This window comes from Typha angustifolia, chromosome 15 (assembly GCF_048772165.1).
Source record: "Typha angustifolia cultivar Huaian chromosome 15, ASM4877216v1, whole genome shotgun sequence".
Taxonomy (NCBI): domain Eukaryota; kingdom Viridiplantae; phylum Streptophyta; class Magnoliopsida; order Poales; family Typhaceae; genus Typha; species Typha angustifolia.
The window spans coordinates 22,957,294-22,974,168 of NC_133253.1; the positions used below are offsets into that span (position 1 = coordinate 22,957,294).

At 38.7% G+C, this 16,875-nt stretch overlaps 3 protein-coding genes across 3 annotated transcripts; all 3 read right to left on the minus strand.

Annotated features, from left to right (window-relative positions):
- Positions 1 to 1,842: 1,842 nt before the first annotated feature.
- LOC140777715 (uncharacterized) lies at positions 1,843 to 8,387 on the minus strand. The gene is made up of 8 exons (XM_073122027.1): positions 8,232 to 8,387; positions 7,685 to 8,079; positions 6,685 to 7,033; positions 4,551 to 5,926; positions 4,283 to 4,396; positions 3,703 to 3,854; positions 3,201 to 3,332; positions 1,843 to 2,388 (listed from the first exon to the last, which is right to left on the minus strand). Exons 2-7 carry the CDS (start codon positions 8,018 to 8,020, stop codon positions 3,284 to 3,286), a joined length of 2,376 nt encoding a protein of 791 aa, XP_072978128.1. The 5' UTR covers positions 8,021 to 8,079; positions 8,232 to 8,387; the 3' UTR covers positions 1,843 to 2,388; positions 3,201 to 3,283.
- Positions 8,388 to 8,988: 601 nt separating this feature from the next.
- Positions 8,989 to 12,111, minus strand: LOC140777716 (tRNase Z TRZ2, chloroplastic). Its single transcript, XM_073122028.1, has 8 exons — positions 11,584 to 12,111; positions 10,857 to 11,019; positions 10,638 to 10,708; positions 10,421 to 10,516; positions 10,208 to 10,321; positions 9,851 to 9,919; positions 9,555 to 9,629; positions 8,989 to 9,484 (listed from the first exon to the last, which is right to left on the minus strand). Exons 1-8 carry the CDS (start codon positions 11,962 to 11,964, stop codon positions 9,395 to 9,397), a joined length of 1,059 nt encoding a protein of 352 aa, XP_072978129.1. The 5' UTR covers positions 11,965 to 12,111; the 3' UTR covers positions 8,989 to 9,394.
- Positions 12,112 to 12,716: 605 nt separating this feature from the next.
- LOC140777102 (putative BPI/LBP family protein At1g04970) lies at positions 12,717 to 16,514 on the minus strand. Its single transcript, XM_073121004.1, has 6 exons — positions 15,920 to 16,514; positions 15,415 to 15,554; positions 14,727 to 15,078; positions 13,940 to 14,188; positions 13,705 to 13,830; positions 12,717 to 13,215 (listed from the first exon to the last, which is right to left on the minus strand). The coding sequence occupies exons 1-6, from the start codon at positions 16,331 to 16,333 to the stop codon at positions 12,988 to 12,990; spliced, it is 1,509 nt and encodes a 502-aa protein (XP_072977105.1). The 5' UTR covers positions 16,334 to 16,514; the 3' UTR covers positions 12,717 to 12,987.
- Between the last annotated feature and the right edge of the window lie 361 nt (positions 16,515 to 16,875).

Sequence of the window (16,875 nt, forward strand, 5' to 3'; positions counted from 1 at the left end):
AATGAATGCTTTGAGATTTTGCTGTGCAAGTTTACAAAGCTGAGAGTACGTGACAATATGGTACTGAGAAAATATATAGGGTGTGATCTTTCCTGTTCACTAAAGCGTATATAGTCTGGCAGTGTATTCGCCCTTGTAAACTCGATCAATTTGCTTCTACCTTCAAAGCTTCATGCATACTCGTCTTGTTTAATGGACGATATGTTTGCTAATTTAGCATATTCTTATTATCACGTCACACATATACAGTCATGCATAATTTTTTACTTTTATTTTATTTTTATCTCATGAAGCAAACAACGAACAACGCAAGTGGAGTCCACCAAGTCTCTTGTTGCCCTTCATCCATTACAAAAGTTTCTCACTTGCAGTTCGTTTGTGTCGTAGTTGTCGTCCATTGACAGAACTATCAAGCCACTGCATGAGACAACTCTGATTATCGAAGCTTTGATCACAGCATTGACAAAGTCTTGCCCAAAGCAAGTGGCTTCTTTGTAATCTTCTTCTTGTATCACCCCAAGGACTAACCCTTTGCTTCAATCACCAGCTTTGCCGATGTCGATGCCAACAAAAGTTTGCCACAGCCTAAGCATAACTTATATATTTCGGAGATCAAAGAGTCAATTAGAGAAACATATCTATGTCTAGCTCTGGTCTCAGAGAAAAAGGTTTACTCGAGGCACTCGAAAGTCGAAAGTTTAACTCAGTCTATCAGTCGACGGAAAGATGGGGCAAACCTTTGCACCCTCCGCCATTTGGGTCATGTAACTCTCTCAGGCCATGACGATATCAAAGACGACGATATGCCAACGGAGCAGCGAACGTCATTTGCGGACGTTTTGAAGCCCAAATGCCTGAAGATAGAGAAGCAGAATAAGAAAACAAACCACCAAGAGATCATCACGGGAAAGGATAGAATGGCAACTCTAGAGGAGTGGCTCCTCTCTTCTCCTGGCTTCGAGATCGACTCGCCGTTGCGTCGACAATCTCCTAAGGTTTGTCCATTGAGTTGCTCTCATGATGAACTCTCCCCACCTCCCAGAGAAACTTCCTCTGGCGAAGGAGCGATGGTTGAGGGAGAGGAGGGAAGATGGTTGGGTTCTCTGAATAGAAGTCAAAGTGGCAATGGAAGGAGGGTAAGCTTTAAATTGCCAGAGAAGGATGACATACATGTATATAATTCACACCCATGATGATTGATGAGTGTGGGTTAATAGAGAAAGCTCTTCATGCTGCTTATGCTCTTACTAGATTTACTTGTTTGGATGAAAAACTAGATCACCAGGAAAAGACATTATGATGGCTTGGCTGATTGTAATAGCATATATGCTATATATGGATGAATAAAAGATATCCATGTAAACATAACTATATTACCATAAGGTACATTATTCACCCTTGACATCATAGTATGTGAATCAAATGCACATAATTAGTGCCGTTGAGAGATGGTACGTATGATCTTTAATCAGAAGCTGCTGCTTATGTAGAAGAGTCGTCCGAGGCGATTAAAAGCGTTTTGAGTCGATTAGAAGCGGTTTCTGTTGCGAGTTGTCATAATTCATGAGAACAATTACATTTCACACTCTTCCTTTTTCAATGTTTATTTTTCAGCCCCATGTTTTAGATATTATGCTAAAATGATATTCCAAATTAATGAAATGAAAATTGATGACAAGTGGATAACTAATGGTTGGATCAGTAAACCTGGGACAAGAATTCTATTTCAAGAGAATTTAATGCTGAACATGAAAGATATAAGCCCCTTTGGTTGCAATACATGTGAGATGCTGTGGTGTTGAAATGGGTCAAGTTGCTATGTTTTCCTCTAGAAAGCATTAAAATAAAATGGCAGAGTGGATTTAATAAACCCATCATACTTCCACCTCGCTCAGCCAAGATTATATTACAAGAGTCACCCAATACTAGTTTTACATCTCAGCTAAACGAATATATACATCTCTAGATCTTCTCAATGAATTAGGTTTGCCACAGTGAAGTGTTAACCTGCTTAGATATTTCTCAATGCTTAACTCAGAGCTAGAGTACGTCACAAGAAGCGCTTCTTCCTTTCTCTGTGACACTGGTCAAACATAATTATAAATTCAATCTACAGAACCAAGGTTGGAGATCCTGCTGCCATTTCAATTCTCTTTTATCTTCTTACCCATTTCATCTGGTGAAAAGCATTACGAGAAGGGCATCCTTTCAAGCTTTTCTCGTTAAGATATGTGAACGTAATTACACCATATCTGGCGAGCAGATGAGAATTAAACTACAGAGAAATTAGCTAATGGCCTAGACTTCTAAAAGAACTACACAGTTTACAACAATAGCGTGGAAGATAGCCTTCCTGTTAGCTTCCAAAAGGGTAGTTCCAATTGGTACCTGTTTGACGTAGAAGAAAACTATCAATCAGCGCATGAAAATAAATTCTACATTAGGAAAAAAGGGGAAAACAAATAATCTCATAGCACGTCAAGCACATTTAGTAGCTAAACATATAAGAGGAGATGCCAAAAATATGGTTCTAAATATCTTGGATGCTGACTACAAGTACATTACTATGCACAGAAGGGTAAAAAAGGGAAAAAAAAGGTCTCGACTTCTATTGATCCATGTGACAGACTGGATTAGAGAATCTAATAGTAATTCGTCATCCCAATTTTGAGATAATGCAGCTGTTATTCAATAAAGCCAATCCACCATCCTGACAGTAGCTGGTTTCTCATATGTAGTACTAACTAGAGTTTTTACTATAACTGACTGATTAAAAATTGTTTAATACCGCAAAAATAGTGGTAAACAAAATTTGTAAGCACATATGCTACAAAACATCTGAATCGTAGTCCGACAGATGACGCAACAAGGTAACTTGTCTATGACTTCATGCCTGCTATGTCTAAATAATGAAATTTTCTTCTCTTAAAACTTAACAGGTAAAAATCAAGTATGGGAATGCTACAGCCAAAGATACAATATATTGTCCAGAAGTAAAGAATTTGGTTAAGCACTTTGCATTGAAATAATAATAAATAGTGGATCTTTGCCTCTCCACCTTAACAGTTGCTTGAGCTTAGGACTCATGTGACAAGCTAAAGAACAAATAACTCGGAATTCTATGCAAAATCAGAGCCATACTTCCATTATTACTGGATCTAAAGTTTGCCAGAAACAAAGTGAGGGTAAAAAAGACACACCTCATTTAAGTTTCATTTTGACGGAAGAAAGCGGGAAATGAATGCACATATGTTAGTGTCCTCCATAAAAAATGTAGTACACGCTAACTGGTGACTGGTTCCAAGATGCCCTTGGATTCATCATATTTCCATCTGCAAACCCCCCTCTTTTATAAATTTCTGACATAGAATGATTGGCACAAGAAAAAGAATTTGCAGGGAACTACTTGAAGATGGACAAATCAAGGAAATCAGAAATACAAAACTAATAGCATCTATAGAGCTGAAAAAAGGACGTAAAGACAAACGAGAAGCAAGATTAATGCACTATAACCAGCATTCTCAAGGTCACCAATTAGTGATCCAATATTTTTCACAAGATATCATCAATTGATAGCGCTAATGTTTCACTAATCAAGTTGCTTAATCAAATTGCAGTAGATATCTGACTGGGGAAGTACTAATACTGACTTAGTGTTACAAAACAAAGTTCCATAAAATTCTTAAGGTAGAAGAGACATACTTGCACACGTAAATTGGATGCAGACCATTATTTGTATCAACTAATTGCTTTCTTCTTTCACTCTCTTCCTGGAACTTGTCAATGAACAGAACTTCACATGGACCACAGATGGAAGCAGCCATTATGGTTCTTTGATTACTTAAAGCATATACCTGCAACCACAAAAAGGATTCGACATATAAACCAACTACATCTTCCAAGTGCAACAAATCACACATGCATCCATCAAAGATAAATTAATGTGTATGACAATATGAATAGCATCAGATGGATAAACGAAATCGCCTCTACTTTCAATGATTGCTAAGTTATAGGGCTTCTAGGTTTATTTAGCACTGCATGCAACCATTACGCATGTAAATATCTGATTTCAATTAGTCAGGATTCTATGTGCCAATTGCACCTCGCTTGTTTCAGCAAAAACAGATGCCATGTGCCTAACTTGTGCATGAGTGCAGACCCTGCTCTTAATAGATATCATCCTGAATGGTAGTGTGTTCAACAGAAAATACAACATAGGTTTCAACTTAATCTTTTCCATAGGTATTTCCAATCAAATATCATAACAGGGATGAATCACCTCACTGTCTTCAGTACCAGATGGTTGACTAACAGCCTGTGGAAGATCAGTGGGAAGGTAGTATGGACTCACATCTGCCCACTTTGATGCAGATTCATTGTCTTCCCACAAAGACTATAGAGAATACAGGGAAAGAAATGTCAGAACAGAAAGCAAGATGTTAAATAATCACAAATTTGTGTAACTATCACTCTCTCTAAATGAGACAAAGGAAGTCGGAAGGGCTTTATCATCTTTCTCAAAGAAAAAAGGGCAGGCCAAGACTTACGCGGAGCTTTGATGGAATAAACTTGCGACCTTCAGAAGCAAGCAAAACATGATCCTGAAGCTTATACAATATATGATTAATGTGACAGGATTTATAGTAAGTCCTTCCATCAACAACTTTGACAGCATCACCAACCCAATCCACAGTATTCAAATCTGATAGCGAAGGTCTGCTGCAATCTTTGGCTTCATCCTTGCAGTCCAAAGCTCCATTTGAGATTGCCCGATGATCGTCTCCATCGTCTAACCTGGTAACATCACCAGTATGTTTAGATGCTTCTAGTCCACTAAAAGATTCCCTTAGCTCATCAATGCTCTTTTTTCTGATATTATTCATTTGATTTCCAGAAGCTTCAAGACTACTTTCAGTATTTACATTCTTGTCAATCTGTGGTACAGAGAGTTCTTGAGTGCCCTGTGATTTTCCCATGCCATCACCACAAGATTGTTCAGGAGTAATATTTTCTGATACAACTGCAGGTGCCAACATAGACTCAGAGAAAGAACTCTTATCACGCAAAGGCACTCCACAATTTTGAAGATTCTTCTCAGAGCTTTCATTTTGTTTGCCTGTACTATTACATATCATCCCATCTTCTGTCAAGTGACTAGATGAGGTTTCAGCAGACACACCGTCCTCCCTTTTCATTTCATTAAAAGAACTCTCTTGTCCTTCAACAACCGTAGCATTACTACTCTCAGACAACTCCACATGGTTACCTCCTGTGTTAGTAGCTCGAGATACACTTGCTACAGTATAACTTCTCTTGGAATCTGGATTTTCTGGTCTTTTCTCTGCAGAAGCACGAGGGGCAACTGTATTTGAAGCAGCCTTCGGAGCACCAACAGTTCTTGTAACCTTGCCATATTTAGGTGGCAAAGGTCTTCCATTACTTGACGTCAAGCATTTTTGGCAATGCCACTCAGATTTTGGAATAACTTTGCTATCAGAAGATGGAAGACATTTCAAGTGAGTTCCTTTCTCACAAGCATCACAAACAAGCAAACTTTCTACATCAGTGACAATAATCTTGCATACTTGGCAATTTATAAGTTTGTTCATGTACTCAGTTGATGGTGGAATCCAGTTAGGGTAATTTGAAACCTTTGGCTGCAAGATTCGCTGCACATTTTTGGCTATGTCACTGTGGTTCGTAAAAACAGATGGTGTATGAACAAATGTTATTCCTGGTGGAGCTTGATGTCCAATAAGTAGGTTTCCTGATCCAGCTTGACTTAAGGATGCCTTTGCCTCCTGATTTCCCATCACTTGATTGGAAGCTTGTACAGCATTTATTTCATGCATACCTTCAGACTTGATAGCATTACGGTCCAGCAATTTGCTTGTCTGCTCATGGGCTGCTAAAGCAGCAGAACCTGATAGCGTAGGAGATTTTGAGGTTTTTTGTATCACATTCAGTAGTAGAAAGAAAAAATCAAGCCCATATAAAAAACCACAAACAAATTGTCAACAATAACAAACAAGATTGAACCAGAAGTGTAAACAGTTAATAAAGAAAGTAAAACCAGCCATGCAAGAAAAGGTGAACAATTATGCAACCTTTACCGTGCCCTATCACGCCAACTACTGGAACACAAAACATTTAGCATGTAACAAGCCATCCAACTAATGGAGTTCAATGATCATGAAGGCACCAATAGCCTGAGAAGTTAAATCATTTATGAAATCCCTTTTGAGAAACAACAAAATACTATGTCAGACAAAGTAATGACAGTTTTCTTATGTACTCAAAATCTGCGCAGCCTCAAACTCAATACACAGTCAATGTAGAATAGCGAGCAGCCCTATTAAAAGATACATGGGCATGCCAATTTTAACACAAATCACACAAATATTCTGGAATAAATAAGTTATTGTAGTTACAGCACAAGAAAGTAATCTGAATGCCAGCTAATAGTCAGAATGCCCATACTGATGCACTTTAACATCATATATCACAATCTTTTATTTTTAAATTATAATATGCAATGTCACGTATACAACATCTTGCGAAAGTCTGGGAAGTTTAAAATCATCTAAAGGATCAATTATTAGATCATCAGAATTCTAATAGAATCCAAAGTTGGAAACAAAGAAAAGAAAGAAAGGGCAAATAATAAGATTGCAAGACTACCTCCAGTTTGTGATAAATAAGTCGGTCCATTAAGTCGTGCATGTGCTTCCCTGTGAGGTAGTGCTAATGAAGGATTTGATACAGGTTTTACTGGTAGTGAAGACCGAGTATCATTTATTTGTGGCTGCTTCAAAGATGTGGCAGCAGAAGCTAGAGCAGGTACATGTGCCATCGGCTGACTCTGTAAGCCTCCAGAAGAGATTGACATTGCATTTGCTTTTTCTGACATAAATCTAGGAGCTCCAGACAACATCTTTCCTTGGTGGTCAGGGTTTGCGCCAAGTGCCACTGGAAGATGCTGGGATGAAGAAAAAGATTGATGCATGGGAATTTCTTTTGTTTCCTCCATCTATGGAAGTAAAGAAGGAATTACAAAAACAGACCATCAGATATGTATCACAATGTTATATTAACTTCACTATATATCCAAGAATTAGATTATAGCTACAGTATTTCCCTGCAAACGAAGTAAAAGAGAAGTCAGAAAAACAAAATCAATAGCAACTGAGAATTTACCAAGGAAACCGGTTCAACAAGTAGAAACATTGAGCAAAGAACGAGGAAAAAGAAAGCCGATGTCAATCTGGTGACTACAACTAGCTGGCAGGCTATCTAATGCATCCTCATCATCATCAAGATATGTCCATGTCTTTACCCCAAGCGACAACAACGACACAACAACAACGACCACAATACATAGTCATACACAAAGGAACATGTCTCTGTTTCCATTTATTCTTGAACTTCTTTTTTCCCCTTTCAGAAGATAAACTTGGAAAGCATAACTGCCTAGGATATCGTGAAAGATTGTGAGAGAGACAACACGAACAATTCACACGAAAAGGTTCATACAGTACCAACGTAACTATTGACCAAAAGATACTAAATTTCCACACAATATTATAAAAGAACAACCGAATTCCCACTGTTATTTCATGTAATGCGTATCATTGTAGAAATTGTCCAAACCAAGGAGAGATTAAATCAACAAAAGGCATACCTTTTTCTTAGTGAGCAAGACCTTCTCGGCAATAGACATTTTGGGGGGCCGGAATCCCATAGCCGAATCCTTCATCCGATTAAGTCCGAGATCCTCCACGACAACCCTAACCGCCTCCCTCGAGAACAAATCTTTGGGCTTCACACCCTCGCACACCCCCGCGAGCCTCTCCCTCGCCTCAGCCACCATCGCCTTCTCCGCCGCTGTCGGCTCCTTCCCGCCCCTCATATCCGCCATCGTCGACAGCACCATGACGATCTCCGCCACTCTCCTGAGCTCCTCCTCCCCACATCCATCCCTCCCCCTCTTCTTTTCCCCGCCTCCCTCGTCTCCCATCTCCGGAGTCGGCGAGAGGACAGATCCCGTCGGTTCGCCGTACCGTCAAAGGAGTGAACCTGCAAGAGAGAGAGATCGAACGCCATTAGAAGCAGACGAGAAATAGAGGAAGAGGGAGAGAGGAAACCCTAGGGAGAGGGGAAGAGGAGAAGAGAGAGGGAGAGAGAGAAAGGGAGGGGAATCGAGTGAGAGGAGGGATGAGTTTAAATACTTATTTGGCGCGTAATTGAGACGTAGAGAAAGGCTTAAGAGCGAGTGAGGAGAAGGATGGTATTCTAGTGAGATGGCGGTGAGAGTTTTGGGGGAAGTTTGGGAGCAGGCGAGGAGAGAGATTGAGGAAATAATAGAAGCGACGGGGGCCGAGGAGTTTAATTTTCTCCTCGGATCGGATTAAAATCGGCTCGCCCCGTTTTAAAAAGCGGCTGCGGGTTTCGGGTTGGGTCGCCTACGAATCCGGGTACGGGAAAACGAAAACCAGAGCCGACGAGAGAGCCACACGTGTCCAGAGTCGAGCTCGTCCGCTGTGAGTGCTACTAACCATCAATGCTAGACCGGACCGGACCTGACTTGTTTCAACTTAAAAGGTTTCCTTTGTTCATAAATAATCTTCCCGAGGGATTTCTACTTAATACATTGTTTAACGTGGAGCTCTGTCAAGGAGACTTTAGAAACTATATCTCAGGGTTCAGATTTTTAACGTATAATCCCTGTGATGCATCGTCTATACATTGGATAAATAATTTGCAACCAAAGGGAAAATTTTCTTAGAATATGATCTCCTGAATATCTACTGAAGCTATAAAGCTTCACTCTACGACTATAATTGATCTTATGGAAAGCCTTGTTCCAACAGAAACCAGGCAGACATGTTCAGGAAATGCAGTCCTTTCCGTGGAGCCATGAAAGTGATATTGAAAGCTATGCAGCTACCAGAAGCTAATAGCCTAACAATATATGATGACAAGAAGCAATTTGCATGAAAACTGACAAATAAATTGCCAGACTTCTGTTTACAAAATCTTAATCCTGCTGATACCCACAAATAAATTAGCATCTTTCTCAAAAATGAGCACTGAGCATCAGTAGTATTGTTGACATCCACAGCCACAGAAAAACTAGAGTCCATGGTCTTGTATGGTTACACAGTGGAAGACTGGAAGGTAACACATCTTAAGAAGAGAAAAAATCTAGTAAAGTTCTCAATCCTATCTTCTTGTTAGGGCAGACAGGCTCACCAACTATGCTAAGCAGGAGAGCTGGGAAGTACGGATACATGAGGTGAGAAGAATTAACACAATCTTATATTACTGATGAAGAACTAGAATTGAGGGAGAACTGAAGAGACAAAAGACAAAAAGGGTATTTATATATACACTAGGTGTACTCTGATCTGAAGCCTTCTGTGAGAGCGACCACCTTAGAAGATAACTTAGGTTGTAGCTTAGACACTGCCTGGCGGATATCCTGCAAAATTATAATTGCTTCAGGTAAGCTACAAAACAGGGATGGAAGGGTTAACTGAAGAGTAGCTTACCTCAATACTGTATCTTGATGAGAAGTGGGTGAGTAAGATGGTCTTGTTTCGGAACCACTGGGCATTCTCCATAATCTACAAAACATGCATATTATTACACCTGTGAAAATTCTTTATACTTTTTAACCGAACAAATGCTTCTTATCAAAAGCATCAGCTATTAGACTGCAGACTAAAGAAAAACAATATTACAGAATCCTTTAGGTAGTAATGAATTCAGAATGGATGGAATTGAGACCATGAATCATGCCAAAAGGTATGCAACAACATGGAGTGATACAGCAGGGAACTAATACCTCGAATAAATGCATGTGACCATGCTCCCGAGCATGTTTGATATCATTTTCTTCATCTAGGAAAGTTGCCTGTCAAATATATCACCAATAAGAAAAGGGATTGCACCGTACCAAACAAAAGATATATACCAACAACCAAGATGTGTAGAACTTCAATTAACTAGGCTATTAGCTTTGAAACACAAACTTCTTGTACCAAAAATTTCAAGGAAGGTGAGGAAGGCATGTTCAGTACCAATATGACAGTTAGTCAAGAACAAGGGGCTACACATTTATATCACTCCAGCAGTATTAGAAAGCATGCAAATATATTTTTTGCAATTAAAACAAGAAGTCCACAGAGGACCACTCTAGTACCTCGGTTATAAGAAGCTTTGCTCTGAGGGCATCTGCATTTCGTGGCTCGAGAATAAAATCAGACGTTGTGTCTCCTGTAAAGGCAACCTCTGGATATAATATGGTGTCTGTAATCTAACAAACAGAGTTACAGTCAAGAAATGGGACCTGCAAACAAAGAGGAAAGATGCACAAACAAGGTCTTCTTCTTTGCCAGGGGAGCTGGCTACTAACCTCAACACCTGAAAGCTTCAATTTCTTGATTTGAATGCCCTTTAAGTGAGCATATTGTTTCTTCAGCTTGTTTCTGACTGAGTAAATGACATATCCCTGAACCACATTACCATCCACTTGAATAAAAATGCAAAACTAGCCTTGCTAACAATATCTGATAATACAGAAGCCTGCTAATAACTCTAGATACTCTTTTAGCTGATTTAATAAAGAATACCTGGCTGGGTATAACATGGTGAGTTCTGAATGGTCTGACAACAAGGTCATTACGTATTTCATACGTCTCTCCTAAGAAATAAATAATAAATGCATAAGAAACAATAAACAACACAATCAACAGATAAGGGAATGTCTCTTGAAGAATATAAGAGCAAATGCAATAAGAAACATTCATAAATATGAGCAACCAATGAGAAGGGCAAAAAGATCTGCATACCAACATCCAATGCAATTAAGTCAACTTCCAATTCGACTTGACTCATGGTCCGATGAATTTGAAGCAGCTTCTCCACGTCCTCTTTGATGCATGGTGGCACAAAAACTGTTGCTGGCTTTAAATTGTACAGACCACGAGTAGCTAGGTACATCGGAAGGCCGCCCTGCAACAAGAAGGTTTACATGTTCTCAGCAGTAGATTGTCATGATATTGAGATCTCAGCACTTTCTGCCTTGTCATTTTTTATCAACTCATAAGAAACAATAATACTAAGACTCTTTCTTGCATCTACATAGCATGATTAGATAACAGTAAAAGTTTACATTGCTAAATCATCAAGAGAGACTGATGATGCGATAAAGAAAAGGAGAAGAGTAGATGCAAGGCGCACGTTGCATTTGCATAGCATGACTAGCTTTCTGCAAAGAAAAAAAGAAGAAAAAGAATACGACCCATGGGTTGTGAGGTTTCACATCTCAAAGATAAGTTCAATTATCATTACGTTCTTTTAGGGCCTAATTGGGGATTTGACTTCAAACAAATTATGAAGGGCTTTAATAACCCAAGGCTACTAATTCTTACCATCTATGAATAAACAAAATGTCCGCGCATATAATGCATAATTCTTTTTTATAACTGCATTCAAAATGCAAGATTTGAAATTTAAGGATACCAAATTGTCCAAGAAATCTTTCAAAGCAATTACGAATCCGGATGAAATACTTACAATGTGGTCAAGATGCGCGTGGGTGATGAAGAGGAAATCTTGGTGCACGGCCCTCGCCGGACACCGGCCAATGTCGAAGGCGGAGTTGAGGCTAGGAACCAAGACGCACGTCTCGTGTCCGCCCACCGACAACCCCTCAATAAGGTACCCCTCGACGTCGACGCCCTTGCGCCGCACCTCCGCCCTCGCCTTCCGGTACTCCTCCTCCTCCATTGCCCGGTCAAGCACAGACAAGAGCCCCGGCTTATTCACGGCAAGAGTTCGGAATTGGCGGCCGCCTGATAACGAAAGATTCCGGGGAGAGATGGTGTTCGGAGGATCGAACGGGAGGAGAGAAGGGAGAGTGATAGGGGAGGAGGAAAGGGTGGCGGATATCGGCATCTGGGATTGCTTTAGAGAGAAGAGGGCGTCGTCTAGGTTGGGGGAAGGGGAAGGGGAAGAGGGAAGAGGGCAAAGGGCTGGGGGTTTAGGGGTTTAGGAATTGGGTGGAGACGGAAGGCGAGAAGAGGATAACGAGTAGTCGCGTTAAAGAGAGGTAAAAGGAGGATTACAGTGGCTTTGTGAGGACGTACGTACTGCTTATTTACCTGTTGCTCCACCAATTGCACCTCTACTCTCTAGTAATTGCCATATAATCAAATTTTAAATTTTAAAATCATGAGGTTTTGTTTCAAAGTTCCCCTTTTTCTTGAGAAAATTTGAATTCAAACTGAAATGGATTTTGGTATTTGGGAAATTTTGCTCGGAATTTTTTTGGTATACCTAATTTTTACATCCCAAACAATGATTCCAATTTAGACCCATAAAATTCTATATTATTTAATTTATGGTTCAGCTTAATTTAGCTAAGTATAAGACATATCAAAGAGTCTATCACTCTATATCCTCTCTAATTTGTATATTGGATTTTTATTATAATTTGAACATACTTTCCCATATATATATATATATATATATATATATATATATATATATATAAAATATGGGAAAAGAGACCTAAAAGGAACAAACATAGATGTTTGTAGCCAAACATACTCTCAGATTCTGGCTTCTCTTATCTTTTTCTTTTTTCCTGCAACTGAAAATTAATAAATAGTACATGCCCCTATTTTAAACAAGCCAAGCTCAGACAACATAAAGGAGTTAAATCGTGAAATTAAAGAAAAATATATATAATACAATCCATCTTTCTTAATTTGTGTTATGTACAAACCACCAGACTGGAAATATCAACTATGATACATTCCACAAAGAAATAACCATTGGTTGAATATCTTCCAATTTATTCACCTATTACTAAAAGTAAATAACATTGTACAATTCTGTACAGCAAATATATACCTTGGACACTGTAGAGTTCTCTCCTCAGTGCCTGTCATTTGTACACTGGGACAAATTTGCAAACTATGTCACGTTTCTCTGTTCATGGTGTGAATTTTGCAAATAATCGTGCATCACACTGATTGAGTTAGTGAAGGCCACATTCGAGCTAACCATTATTCTTGAGTTGGAAACAAGTATGTAAGCATCTTGGAGAGTGAAACCATGGATAATCGGCAAAGGAAATCCCCGCAACAGATGTGAATTCAGATATGGCATGAATACACTGTTCAAGAATATATGCATCACACCCTGTGAATGAAATAGCACGGAAGTCAGATCATCGATACCGTCCATTTTATCTTAAAAAGAGAGACTGTAAAATTAGTTGCATGCAAAATTGCTGCCAGCTGCCTAGCATCAATATCTCAAGACTATCACAAGAATGCATAAATACAGAGCTTCTTTAGAACTTATATCAGGCCAACAGATTCAGCTTGCTTTCTCATGATTGAGTCATGATTCGTTCATCATTTGACCTATTAATGCCCATGTTCAGTTCTCTCTTTATGATTGCAGATGGTATTCAGCACAAAAGATAACAGAAAATAAATTTACAGCATACAACTCTAAAATCTAGAGTGGTCTTAACCAAATTGGCAGGCTTTGCAGCTAGAAAACTTGAGAAGGCAAGGAACAAAGCAGAAGACAAATTCCTCCTTGATTTAGTTTCAAGAAGATAAACTCACAAAGGGCTAGAACCAGAGGAAAGCATGCCCAACCATGATGAAGCAAGGATACCTGAATCAAGGACATATGGAAGTTTCCAACGTTACTCCACTTCAAGGAAAGAGAGAAATCATCTAATTCAGCTCTACCAGCTAGGTTATTTCCTGATATCTCCACAGTACCTGAGACAGTAACTGCCTGCAATAACAGGAGAAGTTGTGATCACTTGGTGAAGCTTCATAAAAATAGTTTGACAAGGAGATTTCAAAAGATGATTCAATAATCAATTGCTTTTTAATAAGCTCACCACCGATACACAGGCAACAGGCACTGTCTCAGTGTCATCCAGAACATTGACTGTCATGTCTAAGAAAATGGTAGCACCAATATTGCCTGCTCTAATTTTCAGGATTGGAGATGAGGTTAACAAAATATTCAACTGCATGTCATCATTTGGGTACTGCCTGTATAACTGAGGAATTATAAACTTCCAGCTAGCAGTGTTCAAGAGAGACTGATCAGGTACCCTGTCCACAATCCAGTGCATCAAACCTGCCTGAAACAAGAGGTTGGTCAACATACAAGTAGTGTACATTCTTGTTGGAAGAAGAAATTCCATTTTATAGGTATATGTTAGTGTACATTCATATACAAACATGAATTGCTACATAATATATACATGACAATGATGTCCAGATCTTCACGTTCTCATTCATTACCTAGTGGTCCAGTGGAATAAACTGAAGCATATTTCAATTTTCTTAAAATACTATTCCATCATCCAGCTTAGAATAATTCAATTACTATAATAGGTTTACCTATAAGATTCCTGCAAGGAAAGAGTATAGGAACAGCACCAATTAGTTTTACTCAACTTAGATCAAAATTGATCTCCACTTCACTGACAAGAGTATTAATAGGGACTTTATAGTGGTTATATTTGGGCCGCTCTATCAAGAAGAACCTTTGTCTTGGTACTACCTATGTTTCTTTTTCTCTCCACATGACAAATTATGAAAAAAGAAAGAGGAAAACAAGAATCTAGAGAAAAGATAAGACTATGAAAAAGGTGAAAGGAGATGTATCTAATATACCTGGAAGTATGCCACTGAAGCAGAGTTAAATACAGCTTCGTCTAGTGAAATCCACAGCATTCTTGAGGCAAGACCCACAGATGATAAGAGATAGGGATACTTATGCCAGTAGATTGAATGGGAAACTATATCTGATAAAGTGAATAAACCATTTATATCGAACTCAACAGAAGAACTGCCAAAGAGGGGATCATTCACAAAAGTGACGTTCAAAGCAACAACATTGTCTACATCGATTTCCTTCGGAAGACTTTGTAGTAAATAGTCAAGCTTTGCTGTCCCTTCAGATATCTTATCAGTGATTGCATTTTCAACTGCGGATCTAATATGATTCCCAAAAGCATTGACAAACCTAGAGTGTATGAAAAGAAAACATGGATAGTAGTCAGTCATTGGTGAAATGATTGTTTGTCAACTGTTGAGCATGAAATATAAGTGCTTATCACTGACCATGCTTTTGTGACAGAAGTGGCTACATAAAGCTAAGAACTTGAGATGTTATTCCCATATGTAGGAACTAGGAGATGATGCTTAGGGAAGAAAAAAGTTTAGGTAGTGAATGCACAATTGCACACTATAAGTCCAAAACAGAGACAACGATAACTTCTCTCTTTTCAAAGTGTAAATGATGAATTATCATATATAACATCCTAAATCATATAGTACATAACAGGAAAGGGCTGCATACCCTTGATAAAACCAAGATGCTCCTCCATTCAAGTTTATGATCAAGTCCCTCATATAACAGCCACATTCCAAGACGCTCAGATCAAGAGTTCCGTTATGATTCTTCATGCTCATGGTGAGCCCAACTTCCATTCCTTCAACCTTAACAGAAGCCAGGAACCAACATTTACTATTTGTTAGAATATGTATGCATCAAAAACGCGGAAGATAAAAGATGTGAATATGTGATTATTGACACTTCATTGAAGCATGCCTTCTTGATAAGGAAGCAATCTATTGCATGATCCAATAATAACGTTAAAGCGGTGTAGCTTCATGGGTTCACAAGATTTAATATAGTGAATATCTATCATTGGAACCCATAGGGAAGTATATGGATTTATATTTGGAGCACAAACGAAGATAAAACTTTCAAATAAAAATCCATGTAAGGATTAAAAACAGAGCAACTATAACTCAACAGAGAACCATACTAAAAACACTTGATTTATAGAACTAAATGATACCTCAATGGAAGCACTCCCTTGGTCAGATATCTTAATAGGAAGAAACGAAATGCTATACGAGTAACTCCAATCCATGCTCAAATTAACCGTCGCACCCGAGGCAACGATAGCAATCCCTGACTCCCCTGCTTGCACCGTGGAAGAATTCACATCGATCCCATAAAGGGTGACGTTTGAAGCAACCATGTGAACTCCTCCAATGAGCGGAATATTCGCGGTCTCCTCGATATCGGGGAGGCGAAGTGGGGTAAGAGAACGAACCGCCTGCTCTATGAGCAAGTTTTTGACGAAATCAAGACCCTTTTCGGAGATCACTGCAGAGATGAAACCTTCTTCGCTGGATCGGAAGTGGGCAGAGGAAGGATTACAGAAGGTGGTCAGGAAAAGGAAGAGGAAGAGGAGAAGGCCTGCCATGGGATTGGGAGGAAACCCAGATGGGAAAAACCCTAGTTTGGTTGGGAGAAGAGGATTTGGAGGAGACCAAATTGGACGTGGAAAGATAACACTCACAAGAATTGCTTGCAAGGTTTGAACGAGCGATTGGTGTTTGTGGCAGTTCCTCAGTGAAGAGAATTCCAAATTTGCACTCCACAAGGCATACAACAATATACTACAATGAATGGAAGCAGAGCTGACTTGTCTATATTTAACAGCTAATTCACCGAGATAATAATTATAAAAATGTTATATCCAAAATTATTTTATTATATTTATTTTAAAAAATCTTATGATTGACTAAATTCTCTCAATTTTTAATTTTTAACAAATAAAATATTATTTTTCTTTTATTGTAAGTATTTCTTTTTCTTTAAAGAATATACATATTTTTTTATATAAATTGTGTAAACTATATAGTAAGGTTTAATGATTATATTATATCTAGCTCTATTGATTCTTGATAGAAACATTGACGGTTTAGTCTTAAGTATAGTATGTATGTTTGAGATATAAAATAA